An 18,916-nucleotide genomic window follows, 5' to 3' on the forward strand; every position below is an offset into this window, starting at 1 on the left:
AAAGGCAATGGTTTCCATACGCTGTGAGCAATCACTTAATGCTCGGCAGAGATTGTCAGCGTTTCTCGCCCCCAGCCCCTCTCCCATCTCAAGTGAGAGATGCCTAGGTAAAGGGCAAGGGGCAAGGACGCCATTATGGGTGAAAATAAGAGATTAAGACAATAAAGCACTAAGCAGTGAGCAAGCAACACCATGATGACTGCAGTCCACTAGGAGTTTGTAGTTTTTTTAAACAGTCATTTTTTTGCACAAAAGTGCTGGTGCAATTATCATGCCTTGCAGACACACTGTTTTAATGTTGCCTTTATCCAGTTTTGTAGAAGTACAGAGTCTTGTGCTTGGCTTTTATCCCCTTCATTTTTTCACCAATATTTTGCCATCTTCCCTACTTGTTTGAAAGAGTGTCGCTCCAACAACATTCAAGAAGTTCGACACCATCCAGGACAAAGCAGCCCGCTTGATTGGCATCCCATCCACCACCTTCAATATTCACTCTCTCCACCACCGATGCACAGTGGCAGCAGCGCGTGCCATCTAGAAGATGCACTGCAGCAATTCACCAAGACTCTTTCGACAGCACCTTCCAAACCCACAACCTCTGCCACCTAGGAGCACAAAGGCAGCAAGCACATGGGAACGCCACCACTTGCAAGTTCCCCTCCAGGCCATACACCATCCTGACTTTCAACTATATCGCCGTTCCTTCACTGTCACTGGATCAAAATCCTGGAACTCCCTTTCTACAGCACTGTAGGTATACCTACACTATTTGTATGGTTCATCACCACCTTCTTAAGGGAAACTAGGGATGGGCAACAAATGCTGACCTTGCCAGCGATGCCATGAAAGAATAAAAGAAAGGGCCTCCAGGGGTCCAGGAGGGAAATTGTGGGGCTCACCTGGATCATCAGATCTCTGCCTATCAATCATTAGATCTCTGGATTCTTCCTCATTTTCCTTATACTAACAAATGTTTTCTTCACTTTTTTTCCTTAGGGTTCCTGACAGTCTTTTTAAGGTTAGGTCAGGTGATCCCTGGGAATGTTTCAATGTTTGCAAACAGAAAAGCTTGACAAGCACTCCCTACACTAGATAATGTCTCACTGCTTGCTATAATACGTAAGAGCATTTAAAACATCAGGGAGCCAGGAGTAAGAAAAAAGTTACGTGGAATGTTTTCATCCCAAAGATGCTAGAGTTGAGGAATAATAAGGACCACTGAAGCAGCCATTATAAATGTGAGAAACAGGTGCCCACGTGTCTGGAAGAAAGAAGGATTAAGGGGTAAATTGGGATGAAAGCTGTGTGTGAGTGGTCTGTGGAAAGATGGATGTCTTTGGGACAATAGCCTTTTATTGTTCCACAGTCTTTTTTTAAATCGCCTTAAATTTAGTTAGCAATTAACTGATGCATTAGAATTTTAGGCTGTGCAAACTGAAACAGAAGGACGAAGTAATTAAATTGAAAATGTGAAATTTATCTTATCAGATCTCAAAGTCTTGTACCTATAATCAGGCTTTATTAATCCCTCTGGAGGTCTGAAAGAAAAGTGTTGTAGACTGGAATTAAGATTCCAGTCACCATTTGTGTGCCCGTAAAGTTGAACAAGAATGTTTGCACATACTGGGGACTGACCACATTCTTTTTTTGTTTTGAATTCTCTTCACCTCAAGGGAGTCATCAATATGTCAAATATAGGAAATAGATTATAGACAAATCTTAGAATGATTCATGTCTTCAGGTGTAATGCTGCCCAATAGCAGATTACTGTTACTTTATCATCAATCGAAAAACGGATTTCTCAATCAGGGCATTTAAGAATAAAGTCTGTTGTCTTCATACATTTGTTCTAAACCTTTGGCTTATTGTGAGGATTCAGTTCATTTAAATAATCTTCAGAATGACTTTCAGGTGAATGGTTTGACGTGCTTAAGTTCTTAATTACTTGAGAAGTTTATTGATAAATGAGGGTACGGGGGGGGGGGTGGTGTAAAGAGCAGAACTTATCTTTCAATCCTATTCATTTCAAATTTAAGTTTATACACTGTGTTATCCTTATACACTGTTGTCAGCCAACATTTTATCTTCATCAGATAGGAATATTAGATTTGGACAATTGCATTTTTTTTTTTGGAAAGCAAAGTTCGACTCATTTGGGAATCTGATTTCAGAAAAATTGGTTTAACCTTATCCTGTGGGCAAACATATTAATACTTAAGAATGACTTTGCTTTGATAAGCTGAATGTTTGGTTTCCTTCACAGATTGAGGATTGTTGTATTTCACACTGAAACAGGAATTTAAAAGTTGACTTATCTGAAATGTGAAAATAGCAGTTTTCTAATTCCAAACCATATTTTTGATATCAGGAGTTCTCTGATTAGTTAATTGCCTAAATGTAAGCCAATGGGTAGAAACTACTAGATTTAAAAAAAAATTAACACATGTACTGTTTTCTAAGGGTTCTGTTTTCAGTGCCATCTTTGTTTATTTTCATTTTTCAGTTCATTTTAAAAATATGTTCGTATCTTGATTAACAATGGAACGAAAGGTTATCATGGGTAGGCAGGAATATGGGGTTGAGGTTATTTTCAGATCAGCCATGATCTTATTGAATGGCGGAACAGGCTCGAGGGGCCAAGTACTTCTGCTCCTGGTTTGTTCATGTGTTTGTAAAATAAGTTAACTTAAATGGGAATTTTTATTGGCCCAACAAGTTACTAAAGTCTTTAGTAGGCCACCCCACCCTTCAGAAATGCTGGAGGATAAAAGAGAATATCTCCTTCCAGGGAGAACATGTTTCTTTATTTTCCAATAAGCTGCACCTGGAGGATATTAGCCCTCATTATCCTCAATGATATTAGACAAGCAACTGGAGGTGGTTGCAGACTGGAATGTAATAGAGGTAGAGCGAGGTGCCTCAGACCAGTCAGCATGCTGACCTATGGATAATATTTCCAAGGGCCATTGCTGTATAAAGGAAACACTGGAAGCCTCTAATTGTATTTTTATTGACTCGATTTGTAGGTAATTATGCAGCAGTGAGAAGGGGAGGCAACTCTGACTTGATCAACCAGTCTGTCCTACTCCATGGTTTGACACAGCTCACACAAAGCTCCAATCCTTTCTATCTCAATGTCATTAACACACCTGTAGAAATGACTTCACTCCTCATCCCTACTGACACAAGCCAATACTGACGATATTCCACATTATAAATTTCCTGATCTTGCCAGGGCCTATGTAGATGGTAATAAGGCAAGAAATGAAAATGCCATTTTCCCCTGGTCATGGAAATAGAAACATTATAATATTTATAAAGAGCAAATCAGACTGTCTTGCTTCTGCGCTCCTGAAGCTGACCTGAGCAGTACCACTGGCAGAAGCATAGCTGCTAGGCAAACCTACTTCAGGGATCTGTTGAGAATAGTTTACAGAGGATGAGAGATCAATAGGATCAAACAATGAAGAAAAAAATGGCTTGGGCCAGATTATGATGTCACTGGGCATCTAACAATATCTGGAATTAGTTACTCATGCCCTTGAACATTTAGATTTCACATTTTTTGCATTCAAAGTTGCTGCAAGTACAATGAGGGGAAACAGGGCATCTGAGACCTGTATGAGCAGGGGTAAGCAACTGAATATCTCCTTAACCCATCAGATTGAAGAATTGTGAAAGTGTAAATTAGAGTGGGTGAATTCATTGTCAAATCAGGTATAGGAAGAGAAATAGAGGGAAAGAGAGATTGGACTCAGTTAAAGAAAAGGGGAAATACTAAAAAGTTTAATTTTATATTTTATACATTTAAAACCTCCAAAACCAGTTCAAACTTTAAGAAAGGAAATTCCACATTTGGAACTGATAATTTTAAGTGCCAGAGGTTGTTTGGTGGTAATTGCCACTTGTCACATTGTTAAATGGGTACTTAGATTGGCATGAACAACGCTTAACTTTCTCTGGAGAGTTTAGTTTGTATCTGTAGCACAAATACAATAACTTCACCACATTCAACCATGAACTGGACATCACCGTGATGTTTTCACAATGCCAATGGCAAAGCAGCAGAGCTCAGGCAGCAACTTTTCAATATGAGAGTTTAATTGCACTTCTGCCCCTTGCATGAAGTTGCTGTATCATTTCTGCAACACCATTAGCCTCAGCATTGTTTTGGCAGGAAAATCTAGGCCATTATGTGGCTTTCAATGGTAAAATGATGCAACACATACATATATCATTAAATACAAAAATCTTATGTTCATTTATGCTGAAAGGATTGGCTTTATATAATTCGAAAAAAATCTTGGTCTAACTTTCAAATAAACTATACTTTCAGAACATATTAAACAAACAGATTAAAGAGCTGGATTTTCACAGGAACTCAAATGTTCAATAATTGATTCTGCCACTCTGTTAAAGTACTACTTTGTCCACTACAAGCCCAATTTTCTGGGACAGAATTTCCTATTGCTACAACTAGGTCATTGGATCACCAGGTACAATGAAGGCAGAAAAATCAATGGGAGAGGAACATATGCCGATCAAAGATTCCAGGTGGATTTTGCATCCATTGCGGTAATTTTTGGAGGCAACAAGGGGTCTTGGCTGCCAGATGGAGAGACAGAGCGAGACCAGTGCTGCCTCCTCCTGGCAAGACCCATCTTAATACGAGCCAATCAGGCATTTAAGAGGTCACCAGCAGGCCTTTCATAGGATCAGGACCCAAGAGGTGGGAAGTCACACCCGCTGAGAGCTGTCAGCCAATCAGACACTGGCAGTTCTTTTGTTAAGCAGCACCACTGAGGAGGTGGTGGCTGATGCTGGTACAAACCCAAAGGAGGTCCTGAATCACAGATCAACCCAGGTTAGAGGTTAGTGATGGCAGGAGGGGTTTCGCTGGTCGGGGATCATAGGGGAGGGCATTGGCAGCAAAGACGGCGACAGGGTGGCTCTCAGTGGGGCCCTCCCCTTCCTAATACTGGGTCTCTCAATCAGACACTGGAGGCCTGGAAAGAAGGACCCATGTGGGAGACCACAAGTAACCCACACAGGTTTGCATATCATGCAACATGTCCGCCCACCAATGGATTAATACCAGCAGCGGTGGGAAGAGGCCCTTAATTGCCCCTTAAGGGCCTTAACTGGTCCAGACCAGGAAGGCTGCCACGGGCCTTCCCACCTGGACCTAATCGGGTGGAAGTGGAAAGGTGGAGGGGTCCCGACCCAGCACCATCCAACCCAATTAACTGCCCTCCCTGCCTCCAAACTCAGGGAAGAGCACAAAATACCACCCATTAATTTCAAATGGACCAAAAATGGGACAGCTTTCATTATAGGTATGCCCCTCCCATCCCAACATCCCTGTATTTACTACATCCAAATAATGCAATAGGCCCAAACATGGAGACAGGAATATTCCCTCTCTATCTCAGAATACAGAATAATATAATGACATAATGACATTTGGTACATCCAGCATCTCTGACTCACTGCATTTGTTCTGTGCATCATGACATAGGGAGCACTGGCTGAGGAACTTACTCCAGTGTCTTGAAATTTAACCTCATCCAGTCTGATTACCACAATCATGTTATTAAAACTCTAAGGGAACACATAGAAAAGGAAGATATTTCACATGCATACAAAGTTTCAGCTTCTTACAAAAACAACTTAAGGGGAAGGGAGCAGAGAATTTTGCACAAAATGCTTTAAAAAAAAAACTCGCAGGAAACTCCTCAAATATGTAAAATTGCCCAGGTATTGATAAAACAACTTTCATTTCTATGGCACAGTTAAACACCCCACGATACGTTACAGGAGTGTACTCAGGTATGATTACCAACAGAATACAAGTCTTCATTTTCAACAGATATTTTGCTCCAATAAATGTGTTAAAACACAAGATAGACTTAAAGTTTTCTCTGAAGCAATTGCACCATTTCCTATAAGAGTAAACCTCCCTGATTTGCTGGAAGATTTAACTACCCAGGCTTTACTGAAGGAATGCTTGGAGTGTATATCAGTCAACCAAAACAAGCCCAGCACATCTATAAACTAATAAAACATTATTGCCTCACTTCTTCCTTTCAAAAGCTGCTCCCAAAATGAACGTTGATCCAGAGGTTCCATTTTGTCTCGGATTTGCCAACAAGATTAACAGGAATAACTGTGGGTAAACTATTTTATTGCCTGCGTAAATTAAAATAAAATGGTCTAGAAGTCACTGAGTCGCACTTCCAAACTCATGTTTAAACACAGCTGTAATCTCCTGAGGTAAAAGCACTAAATGGACATTGTGAGCAATACATTGTGACCTCCTGGACTGGGGCCGGGCCTGGGGGAAGGGGAGAGATGAAGGGAGATATTTTCTCATTTGCTGTATGTTTCAGATTGTTATAAATAACAAAGAGAGGCAGTCTTCTTTGTATACTCAATAAATACAAAATGTTGTTCAGCTCCTTATTTTATTCTGCAGACTGAGGAATTTTCTTTGCTACTTACATTAACAATTTAGCTGATATTGACTGAAGCAGAGTTCCCAGTACCTTTTTTTTCTCCTGAACAATCTGAATCGCTTTTGTCCCTCAGCGAGTGGCTGCTAATCTGAATTGGCGCTAAAAAGGGAAGGAATGCTCAAAGTACCAGCCTATTCTATTGAGTAAAATCACAGTCGCACTCAGACATGTCTGGAAACATCCCTAATTAGCTACACCAGTAACATCATGAATGGAGAGTGCAGCAGAGCAGCTCCCTGAGAAACAGCAAGAGCAGTGACTTCAAACCAATCTAAGCACTGTTACTGAGATACAAGGTTCTGGGAAACCTCCCTAACTGGCTGGAGTTATTCCCATTATACAAGCATTCCCAGTGCTCTGTAGCTCCAGATTGTATTTCAGGCTCATTTGAAATTGTAGTATTTACTTATTATAAAGACTTTTCAAAGTGCTATCAGTGACAGCTTCACAGGGAGGGGGAAACACCATGCTTACTTCCAAATTCCTATTGGCAAGTTACTCATTGCTGTGGAAGGACAAAAACAAATCTTCAAATTATTCTTTTTACATTTCCTGTGGGGTTGAAGATTGGATTAGTGCTATATTTAACATGTTGCTCATCATCATTACCTGTACTGTGCTTGAAAAAGTTCTTGAACAAAACTCTGAATTCCAACCTGCTGTGCGCTTTGGTGACTTCCTGTAGAATTTTCACCCCCGCCATTGGAAGGCTGAAAAAAAGATGAACATTGGTAAGGACAATTGTTAAAATATATTTACATAGAAGATTTGAATCCTTAGGAAAATTTCCAATATTGTTCTTTGCCTTACATAGCCAAAGAGCTTTCTGGATGGCTCAATTTAAACAGTAGATGAAAAACCTCTTAATTGTGATCCCACATACTTTCACAGAATACATTCCCCTAGGAATCAAATAGTCAATCTGTCATTGCGCTTAAGCAACAAACACTTCAAATATTTTCTTGTAAATTTTACCCAAGAAGTGGTTAGGATATAGAATGCACTGCCTGACAGTGTGGTGGAGGCAGATTCAATCACACTTTCTAAAGAGAATTGGATAATTAACTGAAGAGAAATGATTTGCACGGCTATGGGGGAAAAGCAGCGGAAGGGGTTCGCTGAGTTGCTCTTGCAGGGAGTCAGCACAAACATGACAGGCCAAATGGCCCCCTTCTGTGCTGTGCCGATCCTATAAATGCAAGATCCTCATAGACCCTGGCTTCTAGGCTGCTTTAGACTGACGGGAGATGTCCCACCATCTAACGATCCAATGTCTCAGTATAAAAGGGTTGGGAAGAGCAAAGCAAGTAGATGAACAGTGGGAGCAGAAACCCAAGGAACAAGAGAAGAAAGGGAAATGAGGTGAAAATAGAAAGTAAATTCTTAGAGAAAGCAGTACAGCAACATACTTGCTGGTTTCCCACAAGGCAGATTCCCCAGATTGGTCCTCATTGCATATTCATGGTGAACTCTGCACGTGGAGCTGGAGGCTGCCAAGTGCAGGACAGAAAAAATATTTATTTAGTTACTGGCGTTTGTCCGTCTCAGGAGACGACGGACTGTGCCCTGGATCTGTGTCACTTCGGTAATAAACGTTGTCTGTTGTGGCTGCAAATGTCGATTCATGCCAGGCAGTCCCTTCCACAGCTGGCACAGAGCAGTAACATTGACCTGAGGTCGACTGATATCTTTTTCTTCTGGCAGGCTCTTTTCCACCATCTGCTCATTTCTTTTGTCCTCTGCTTTTTCCATGCCCTTCCTGACTGCTCATTTCCAGGCACTCCGATCAGTAGCAAGGACTTCCCATTGTTATGGCCACAGCCTGTGTTAATTGCTGCACAAACCAAATCCCAGAGGGAAACTTAGCTTACGGCCACAACTTATTTTTTGAATTCTGATAACAAGACGACAAGGTATTAATCTCAGCAGTAGGAGGTCCAGTAACACTTGTCTTTATTTAAATTAAAAGTTTTCACGAACAAAAAAATAAAAGAAAACTTAAGCACACAAGATTACAGTTACACAATTAAGGGTAGTCTTACAAAACATTCCCCCAAAAACTCTCTACTTGGTCAAACCCACAAGTAACCACTTTCCAGGCTACTCTTCCTTATGGATGTTTAAATATGAAATCCAGTAATATTACACAAGGCAAACTGCTGTAGCTTCAATAAAGATGTGCCACATGACTTTTACCCTCTTCCACTCTGCAGTGGAATCCACTTCAGAATAAAACTGCTTTCTGCAGCCCAAGACTTTTCTGGCTTGACTAGATGGGTGATTAAAACTGATTCCTCTCCCAGCACAGAGCTCCAGCTATCTCAACAGCTCAAAGAGCTCCAGCCATTACCGGCCATCCCCAGCTCAACAGCTATCCACTGTAACTCTAATATACCTTTTTCCCCTTTCATCTTCATTCCATTGTTCTCACACACCTCTTTGAAACTCAAACCCTTCCAAATATAAGATCATTCATGTTTCTATCTTGTCTTTGCTTTTAGGTCAATAGAATATTATATCCTCACTACTTGTGTACCTATGAACTCCTGCAAAATGCAAATATTTTCTTGTCACCTCCGACTCCCCTTTGATATTCAAACAAACTCTCAACTTATCTAAAAATGCCAATGTTAGATCTAACCTATTGTACTTCAACTTAACACCTCTGTCCTTTTCATGTTTCCAAACCTCCAGACAACCTGACTCCTATCAAAATATTGCCCGGCTTAATTAAATTACACCCATTAAGACATACAGAACAACACAATATTCCCCCCAAAATATTTTAAAAACACCATGCATCGATTCCAATCCCAGTCAACTTGAAGTCTCACTTGCAGATATCCTTATATCGCAGATGTGAGTGATCTATTGGTCTCGTGCCAATAGTAAGCTCACTATACAGCATGGCTTTGGTGATACAGCAATCATCCATTCAGCCCACAGAGTGACCATTGATTCAAGAGAGCAAATATGCTGGGGATCCCTGCACGCCAGTGTATTTCCATATTTGGCACTCTGTCTTGCCAGGAGATGCCCAATATTTGTCCGCGGTAGCAGAGGTGGAAGCTGTTCAGCTGCTTTTCTTGATTTACATAAGTTATCCACACCTCACTACTGTAAAGGAGGGTGCTGAGAACACAAGCCTGGTATACACGGAGCTTTGTATTTTCAATTAGTTTGCAGTTGGTCAACACTCGACTTCTCAACTTTGACATGACAGCTGAGGCCTAGGCAATCCTGGTGCTGATTTCAGCATCGAGGGACAGGTTGCTGGTAACTGTTGATCAAAGTTATGTGAAGCAGTTGATGACCTCCAGAGTGATGGAAGGTGGAGTCTCTATTTCCTGGCCCATAACTTTGGTGTTCCTGACCCCGACTATCAGTCCAAACTTCTTGCAGGCCCGGGATAACAGACCCACAAGCTCTCGCAAGTGAACTTCTGTATGGGATGCCAGGGTAAAATACTTGCAACATTAAAGGAATGTCGCTACATAATAAGGTAAATAGCCATTTCGGACAGTGTCTGGGATGCAAGAATGGCTGCCAAAACACAGCAGCTATAAAAATAAATGTTGCGGCAGAAAAGCTCACCGGAAAAGATGGAATAGTTCAGCATCCAGATGTGCTGTGTCAGCAGTGAGCCAGTGCTGCATGAGGTGGTACCCCAGGCATCCAGCCCACGCAAACCTCCCCAGTGAATAGCAGGGCAGCACACATAGCAAGAAAAAGCCTTTCACTGGCCTTATGGTATAACTTGGTTGCAAAGGTCCTTGGAGCAGATGGCCCAAACCTGCAAATGGTTGCAGTTGAAGTCCAGCTAGTGGAGGATCAATGCCAGGGCTGACAATATAATGGCTGATTTAAGCATTCAAGTGTATATTTTTGTTCACTTTTCACCGCTTCAACTGTGAAATCCTGCAGTTGGGAGACTTTCAAAACCAATTTTCATTTCTAATTTGAGATTGGCTTGCTAACCACCAGAGACTTTTCATTGAGATGCTTTGTAACACAATGATATTTGTACTTCTTCCCATTTTGCAATCTTGCAAGGATTTCAAATACAGTCAATTTTCAGTGAATTAGCAGATGATATTCAGCTACTATTGGTCCTACATAAAAATATAACTCAGGAGGAAGAGAAAAAAACTTCAATGAATGGCACTATGTCAGAAGTGCATAAGAATGAACGAACTTGTGTTTATGTAACAACTCATCACCGCCTCAACACGTCCCAGGCAATTGATGTTCAATGAATCATTTTTTTTGAAGTAGAGTTACTGTTATGTAACAACTAGACTAAAAATGTACTAAAACCAAAATAATTTAAAAAGGACTGGGGCTCTAAAAGAGCGTCAATAATGAGGTTTCCCTTACATCCGTTTCTAAGAGGTGAGCTCAATCCTGGCCTAACTGGACAAAAAAAAATCAGACTCGGCTTCTTTTCAGTGTGATATAATATATAAATGAAGGTATGGCCTGTTTTTGATAAGATTACAGTAAATCCTTACTAAATCACCCCATTTAACGCTGTTATATTTTAAAGTTGTTTATTCTTTAGGGAATGTCTTCTGATTTATGTCACAATTTCTGCTTTTGCATCGTCATCACAGGTTGTACATCATCACTGACAGACAACACGAACATATGAACATATGAAATAGGAGCAGAGGTCGGCCATTTGGCCCCTCGAGCCTGCTCTGCCATTCAATAAGATCGTGGCTGATCTGTTTGTTTAGAATTCCACATTCCCATCTACCCCCAATAATCTTTGATTCCCTTACCTAAGAAGAATAAATCTATCTCTACCTTAAAAATATTCAATGACCCCGCCTCCAGGGCCTTTGGAGGCAGAGATGGAACAGTCGAGATGTTTGGCTGCAACCTTGGGAGACTTCTAGATCAGCACTACTTCTGCCCCGCTCCCCCTCCTCGGCCCCACCCTGCTTGATGCTCCGCTCACTGCCTTGCTCCAAATGGCCAAAGGTATTATCAATTTGTTGTTTCCACTTCCAAGTAACAGACTGGGGAGAGGCTCACTGGGAATCGGAGAGAGAGAGAGAATCAATGAGGATCGGGGGAGGGGTGTGGGGGGGCTCGCTGGAGACTGGCGGAAAAACTTGCTGTGGAAGCTAACTCCAGTTAATACATTAATGGTTATGGGAAAATCTGATTCACTTTAAATCATTTCACTTAAAATCGCACATTTAAAGAACACAACCAGGGGATTAAGTGAGGAATTATTGTATTTCACGCTTGTTGAAATCAATACCTATCACAAAATCATACTTGATGTAAAAATGGTGCAAATACACCAATGTGGCTCTTGTGCCTCCTTTTATTCTCTATCATTGGCAGTATGGACTAGGAATCTTACCGTTATTCCTCATAAAAGGTTCTCTTCGAAAAACAGAGTTCTTTGATGAAGTAATGAAGAGGGCTGATGAGGGAGCATGCTTGAGGTGTACATGGACTTTCAAAAGACATTTGATAAAGTATCACATAATAGATTTGTAGGCAAATTTAAAGCCATGGATTAAAGGATAGTGGCAACATAAACTTGGTTAAAGGCCAGAAAACAGAAAGTACCAGTGAGCAGTTATTTTTCAGGCCAGAGAGAGGTAAGGGTGATGTTCAGGGGTCAGTATTAAGACCACTGTTCTTCTTGATATAGACAAAAGATATGGACTTGGGTGGACAGGACATAGTTTCAAAGCTTGCGTATGATACCAAACTTGGAAATGTCGTAAACAATTAGGAGGATAGTTACAGACTTGTAACAGACTTTAGAAGGGCATAGAAATGGTGAAATAGGTAGACACATGGCTAATAAAATTTAAGAGTGCAGAGAGGTACTGTGAACTAAATGATACAATTTTAAAAGGAGTGCAGGAACATAGAGACCTGTGAGCACAAATCTTTAAAGGTAGCAGGACAAGTTGAGAAGATGGTTAAAAAGCATACAGAATCTTGGCTTTATTAATCAAAGAGCAGTACAAAAGCAAGGAAATTATGCTGAGCCTGTGTAAAACACTGGCTAGACCTCATCTGGAGTACTGTGTTCAATTCCAGGTAGCACACTTAAGGAAGGATGTCAAGTCCTTAGAGTGGTACAGAAGAGGAGACTTACAAGAATGGTACCAGGAATGAAGGAACTTTGCTTCTGTGGATCAACTGGAGATCAGTTAAGAGAAATTTCGACAAAGATGTTCAAAATCATGTCGGTTTCAGTAGAGTAAATAAGGAGGAATTGTTTCCAATGGCAAAAGGTCAGTGATGTGCCAAAGAGCCAGAGGAAACATTTTTTCTTTAAACACAGTTTGTTGTTGTGATCTGGAATGCACTGCCTGAGGGCTGGTGGAAGCATAGTAATTAGTAACATTCAAAAGAAAACGGGATAAATACTTGAAGGGAAAAAATACATGGAAAGAGTGAGTGAGACTAATTGGATGGTTCTTCCAAAGAGCTGGTTTAGGCCAAACAACCCCCTTCTGTGCTATATGATTCCAAGGCACTGCTAAATTTCCATTACCATCATTAAAACTGTATTTGCAAGTTGCCCAAAAAGCACTGAATAGTGAAGTAATTAGCTTTCAAGTACATAGGTTAGGAAATAGGATAATTGCAGCACTTGCATGCTGATGCATTGTAATTTTTAAATTGTTAGTAATGGTGTTGTGAATTAGTTTACTTAGAATGAGTGTGCTTCTGACAGGAAACACTACATTTAGAAGATAATATACATGGCTCACATTAATCCTTATGGCTACTGAACAATAACAGAGGCACAGCAACAGAGTAATGAGAGGCGCAAGAATAACTTGGGCACCTTGTAAATTGTCAAAACCATTAATGATTAATTTGTGAAAGCTCAAACATATTTAAATATTGGTTCCTAGCCAATCACAGCTAGTTGACCATATTTTACTTTTGAGAAAAATTATTTCAAATACATCTTGAGCAAAGCACTTATTGGAAGTGCATAGCACAACGGTGACAAAAACAGCAGCCCTACACTCTTTTGTCTAAAATGAAGAGCAGTTATTAATTGCTTTTGTACTGCACTAATGCTACGAGTTTCCAATCTGCTGGTTTCATTCACAGAGGTCATCAGTCAATGGGATATTCTTTTTATGCTTCTTCTGATTGAACAAATCCACAAAGCTCTTCGTCATAGTTGCTGCCGTTATCACAGGATCTAGAGCCAGCAATGCCAGCACATTACACATGTCCCCATTGTGTGGCTTTTCAGACACCCAGGGAGAAGATGAAGCAGGAATGTGTGTCCAACAGGCTTTTGGAATTAGTACTATGATAATCTAGTACATCCCTTCGTGAATAATCCCAGCTAGAACCTAGACAGCCTTCTTTCCCATTAAAAAACACTTTTGCATTATGCAGAACCACTAACTGTTCAAGCCTGGATCTTACACATCCAAAGGCACTGCTAAATGTAAAGATAATAGTTTCCACTGTACCGTGGTGGTGGAGCACTTAGCAAGCTCAACTTGTGACATAAAATTACACTGATATAGCATGTGTATTGAATTTGGCTGAATCTACATCTGTTCCTCTCCTATTAGATGCTGCTTGCCCACAATCAAACTACCAATGTAAAAAGGGGATTATGTAGAGCATCAGGGGTGAAGACCTCACAATTGCCTTGTTTTGCTGCAAAAATAACTTACATTTATATAATGCCTTTGTTATGACCTCAATAGAGACCAGTAACCTTTGAAAAGAAATTCAAACTCCCAGTTATTAACTTAACAAATTACAACACAAGATATCACGTTATAAACAAAACTTTTGTACAAGTGTTTAGCAAAGCAATTGCTACTAATTTAACACTATCCTTTATAAACACTTGCACCTTAAATCTGAAAATCTCAACAGCACTCTCCCCATTCTACTTTTATTTACATCCAAGAGTTCCCCTATATTTTACAGGATTTTGAGGGTTACTTCACTTTTGAGTCCAAACCAGGGTGTGCCACATCTCAGGAATTCACTTACATACAAACATATGAATTAAGATCAAGTGTAGGCTATTCAGCCCCTCAACCTGTTCCACCATTCAATAAGATTATGGCTGATCTGATTGTGGCCTCAACTCCACTTTCCTGCCTACCCACTAAATCCTTTGATTCCCTGGTTAGTCAAGAATCTATCTACTGCTATCTTAAAAATATTCAATGACCCTGCCTCTAATCGCTATCTGGGGAAGAGAGTTTCACAGACTCTCGGGCCTTAGGGAAAAATTTCTCATGTCCATCTTAATTGGGAGATTCCTTATTTTTAAACTGTGTCCCCTAGTTCTAGCCTCTCCCATAAGGGGAAACATCCTCTCAGCAGCCACTCTCAAGTCCCCTCGGTATCTTCTGTGTTTCAATAAGGTCATCTCTCATTCTTCTAATCAATACTGTCCAACCTTTCCTCCTAAGATAACTCCTCAGCCCAGAAATTAGTTGAGTGAACCTTCTCTGCACCACTTTTAATGCAATTATGTCCTTTCTTAAATCAGGAGACCAAAGCTGTATGCAGTACTCTAGATATGGTCTAACCAATCTAACCAACTGTACAACTGTAGCAAAATATTCCAATCCCCTTGCAATAAACAGCAACATTTCATTTGCCTTCCTATTCATGTACCAGGGCATCTAAATCCCTCTGTATCTCAGAGCTCTGCAATCTCTTTCCATTTAGATAATATGCTGCTTTTCTATTCTTCCAGCCAAAGTTCACATTTTCCCTCATTATACTCCAACAGCCAATTTTTTACCCACTCACTTAACCTATCTATAACCCTTTGCAGACTCGCTATGTCGCCTTCAAGACTTACTTTCCTACCTATCTTAGTGTCATCAGCAAAATTAGCAACTATATACATTTGGTCCCTTCATCCAAGACATTGATATGAATTGTAAATAGTTGAGGCCCCAACTCTGAGCCCTGTGGTACTCCACTTGTTACATCCTGCCCACCCGAAAATGACCCATTTATGCTTACTCTCTATTTCCTGTTGGCTAACTAATCCTCTATCCATGCTAATATGTTACCCTCTACAGCATGAGCTCTTATATAGGAGCCTTTGCTGTGGCACCTTGTCAAATGCCTTCTGGAAATCTAAGTACACCACATCCACAGGTTCCCCTTTATCCACATTGCTTGTTACTTCCTCAAAGAACTCTAATAAATGAGTCAATCATGATTTCCCTTTCACAAAACCATGTTGACTCTGCCTGATTGCATTGAGATTTTCTAAGTGCCCCACTATTTGATTCTCCTCAATGTTCCTGCTACTTTCCAAGGTATAAGATTCTTGGACCTTCCATTGGGAAACCATGTGAATAATTTAAACCCTTTATTGATTCAGCTGTAGTTATCCCCTCTCCACCAAGAAACTAAGAGAGATCACCCATTGTTTCGTGTCTTTCCACTTCCAACTCTGACCTTATTAAATCAACCCCCTATGAATTACAATTCTACAACCAGGTGGTTTCATTTATCTTACATTTAAAAATTTCAATTCCCAAACTAAAAAGTTACGCCCCTAAAATGTATGAATCATGAAATTTGATACTCATAACACTTTAGGAACAGAGAAAAGTACAGCACAGGAACAGGCCCTTTGGCTCTCCAAGCCTGCGCCGATCATATTGCCTATCAAACTAAAACATTTTGCACTTCCGGGGTCCATATCTCTCTATTCCCATCCTATTCATGTATTTGTCAAGCTGCCTCTTAAACACCACTATCGTACCTGCTTCCACCACCTCCTCTGGCAGTGAATTCCAGACACTCACTACCCTCTGCGTAAAAAACTTGCCCTGCACATCTCCTCTATAGTTTTCTCCTCTCACTTTAAATCTATGTCCCCTAGTAATTGACTCTTCCACCCTGGGAAAAGCTTCTGACTATCTACTCTGTCCATGTCACTCATAATTTTGTAAACTTCTATCAAGAAGCCCCTCAATCTCCGTCGCTCTACTGAGAACAATCCGAGTTTCTCCAACCTCTCCTCATAGCTAATAACCTCCAGACCAGGCAGCATCCTGGTAAACCTCCTCTGCACCCTCTCCAACGTCTCCATATCCTTCTGGTAATGTGGCGACCAGAATTGCATGCAATATTTCAAGTGTGGCATAACCACGGTTCTATACAGCTGCAGCATGACTTCCCAGCTTTTATAATCAATACCCCTGCTGATGAAGGCAAGCATGCCATATGCCTTCTTGACTACCTTATCCACCTGCGTTGCCACTTTCAGTGACCTGTGGACCTGTACACCTGTACACCCAGATCCCTCTGCCTGTCGATGCACTTAAGGGTTCAGCCATTTACTGTATAATTCCTACCTGTATTAGACCTTCCAAGATGCATTATCTCGCATTTGACCGGATTAAACTCCATCTGCCAATTCTCTGCCCAAGTCAGAAACCGATCTATATCCCGTTATATCCGTTAATGCATTAAAAGAGAGAGAGAGAGAGAGAGAGAGAGAGAGAGAGAGAGATATATATATATATATATATATATATATATATATATATATATATAGATAGATAGATAGATAGATAGATAGATAGATAGATGAGACAGATAGAGCCACAGGGAGGTTTAGAAATGGTGGAGGACTAAAAAGAGGGCAGAATTGGAGACGTCCAGAGATCTAGGAGAGTTGTAGGGATGGAGGAGGTTACAGAGACAGGGTGAAGTGAGGAATTGAAGGTATTTGAAAATAAAAGATGTTCGCTTTAAAATTTTCAAACATCCAGCCAAACAAAGTGAGTTTCCATGAGTTGCACCATGCAGAGGCTGGTTTCCCATTTCTATTTACAAAACCACAGAAGAGCTCATGAAAGCAGTATTTGTCTGGCAAGCAAAATATTCATGCCTTTAAGGAAACAATTCTAATGTCATCAGCATCCCACTGGTCTACTGTGACTTCCAGTGAATGGAGTGGACTATATGATAAATGTCACTTGCTGAATGCTTGGAAGTCTCTGTTATTGTTATGGAAAACATTGCATTTTCCAGTGCTTCACATTTTAAAGGTCATCTTTTCTCCAACTATTTCTGTGACAACTTCTGATAATGAAACCTAGCATACACAAAGTTACATTTAGATAACCAAGCCCGAAATAAAAGGACTGTAAATAAAAAAGCTTCACTGAATCTCAGTGGGAGCTCCAATGCCAAGTATTTATTTTACATTTACATTCAAATACATTGGCACCATTAATTTATTGAAAATCATTTGGTCAAGCTTACTACATTTCATTTTTGACAGGATATGATTTCAGTCAGGAAATTTGCTGACTCAGCCACCTCTATGCCAACTCAAGCCCCCCATCCATCCCCTCTAATGGCCCTCATAACCTCCAAGCCAACATCGCACTTCCATTCATCCAGTACACACTCTGTGCAGAATCAGTGAACCTAATAGTAACAATGGCTTGTGTGGAACTGCTTAAAAATTGCCCATTCATAGCTTTCTTAAGAATAACTGCTGTAGCTACAACATAAACAAGCTTGGAACTATATCACCATTTCTTCACTGTGGATGGATCTAAATCCTAGAACTCTCTCTAACAGCACTGTGGATGTACCTACACCACATGAATTGCAGTGGTTCAAGAAGGCAGCTCACCACCACCACCACCACCTTCTCAAGGGCAATTAGGGATGGGCAATAAATGCTGGTCTAGCCAGCAATACCCACATCTCTCGAATGAATAAATTGAAAAAAAATAAAACTTGCTATGGGGAGGGCACAAGATTCTGCCCAGTTAATTTGACGGTTTTAAAATGCTTTGCTTGTGGCTATAGGTATATTTGTATAATTCATTCATTCAATACTGCGCCACATTAATTTGAATTACTGGTCTTATGTTTTTATTCACATTTCAAAATGGCAACCACCCTCACCAGTTCACATTTCATACTCGGTGGATACGATGATCCCTGTTTTTGAAAGGAATTTTGGAGGCTTCAAAGGTCGACATATATGCTGCAATATAAGTTCCTCCACTTTGGATTCAAGAATTACGAATCAGAATTTCCTTTTTTAATGATAAGAAACTAGGATTAATGATGGAGCAAGGAGATTTGGGTAATAATGTACACAACTCACTGAAAGTTGGTATATGGATCCAACAGTATTCAAAATCTAGAGGCATTTTAGCCTTTATCTCAGAAAGAGCAGACAACAAAGGGGAGCAGGTTATGCTTCAGTTGTACAGCACCTTGGTTAGAATGCATCAGGGGCACTGCATCCAATTTTGGACATCCCAGCTCAGGAACGATATAACACAACTTCACCAGAATTATACCAGAGCTTAAAGGGTTAAGTTATTGCCACAGATTGCATTAACTTGGCCAGTATTGTCTTAAATTGA

The 18,916-nt window shown here is 40.4% G+C and overlaps 1 protein-coding gene across 3 annotated transcripts in view; it reads right to left on the reverse strand.

Moving 5' to 3' along the window:
* Window positions 1-18,916, reverse strand: part of usp43a (ubiquitin specific peptidase 43a) — a 603,671-nt gene that overhangs the window by 477,822 nt on the left and 106,933 nt on the right. For all 3 annotated transcript variants that reach the window (XM_041217140.1, XM_041217139.1, XM_041217138.1), the window contains exon 3: window positions 7,125-7,225. In XM_041217140.1, coding sequence (XP_041073074.1) covers window positions 7,125-7,225 — 101 coding nt within the window. The remainder of the gene's footprint in view (window positions 1-7,124; window positions 7,226-18,916) is intronic.

The sequence above is a fragment of the Carcharodon carcharias genome, chromosome 22, assembly GCF_017639515.1.
Source record: "Carcharodon carcharias isolate sCarCar2 chromosome 22, sCarCar2.pri, whole genome shotgun sequence".
NCBI classification, from domain to species: domain Eukaryota; kingdom Metazoa; phylum Chordata; class Chondrichthyes; order Lamniformes; family Lamnidae; genus Carcharodon; species Carcharodon carcharias.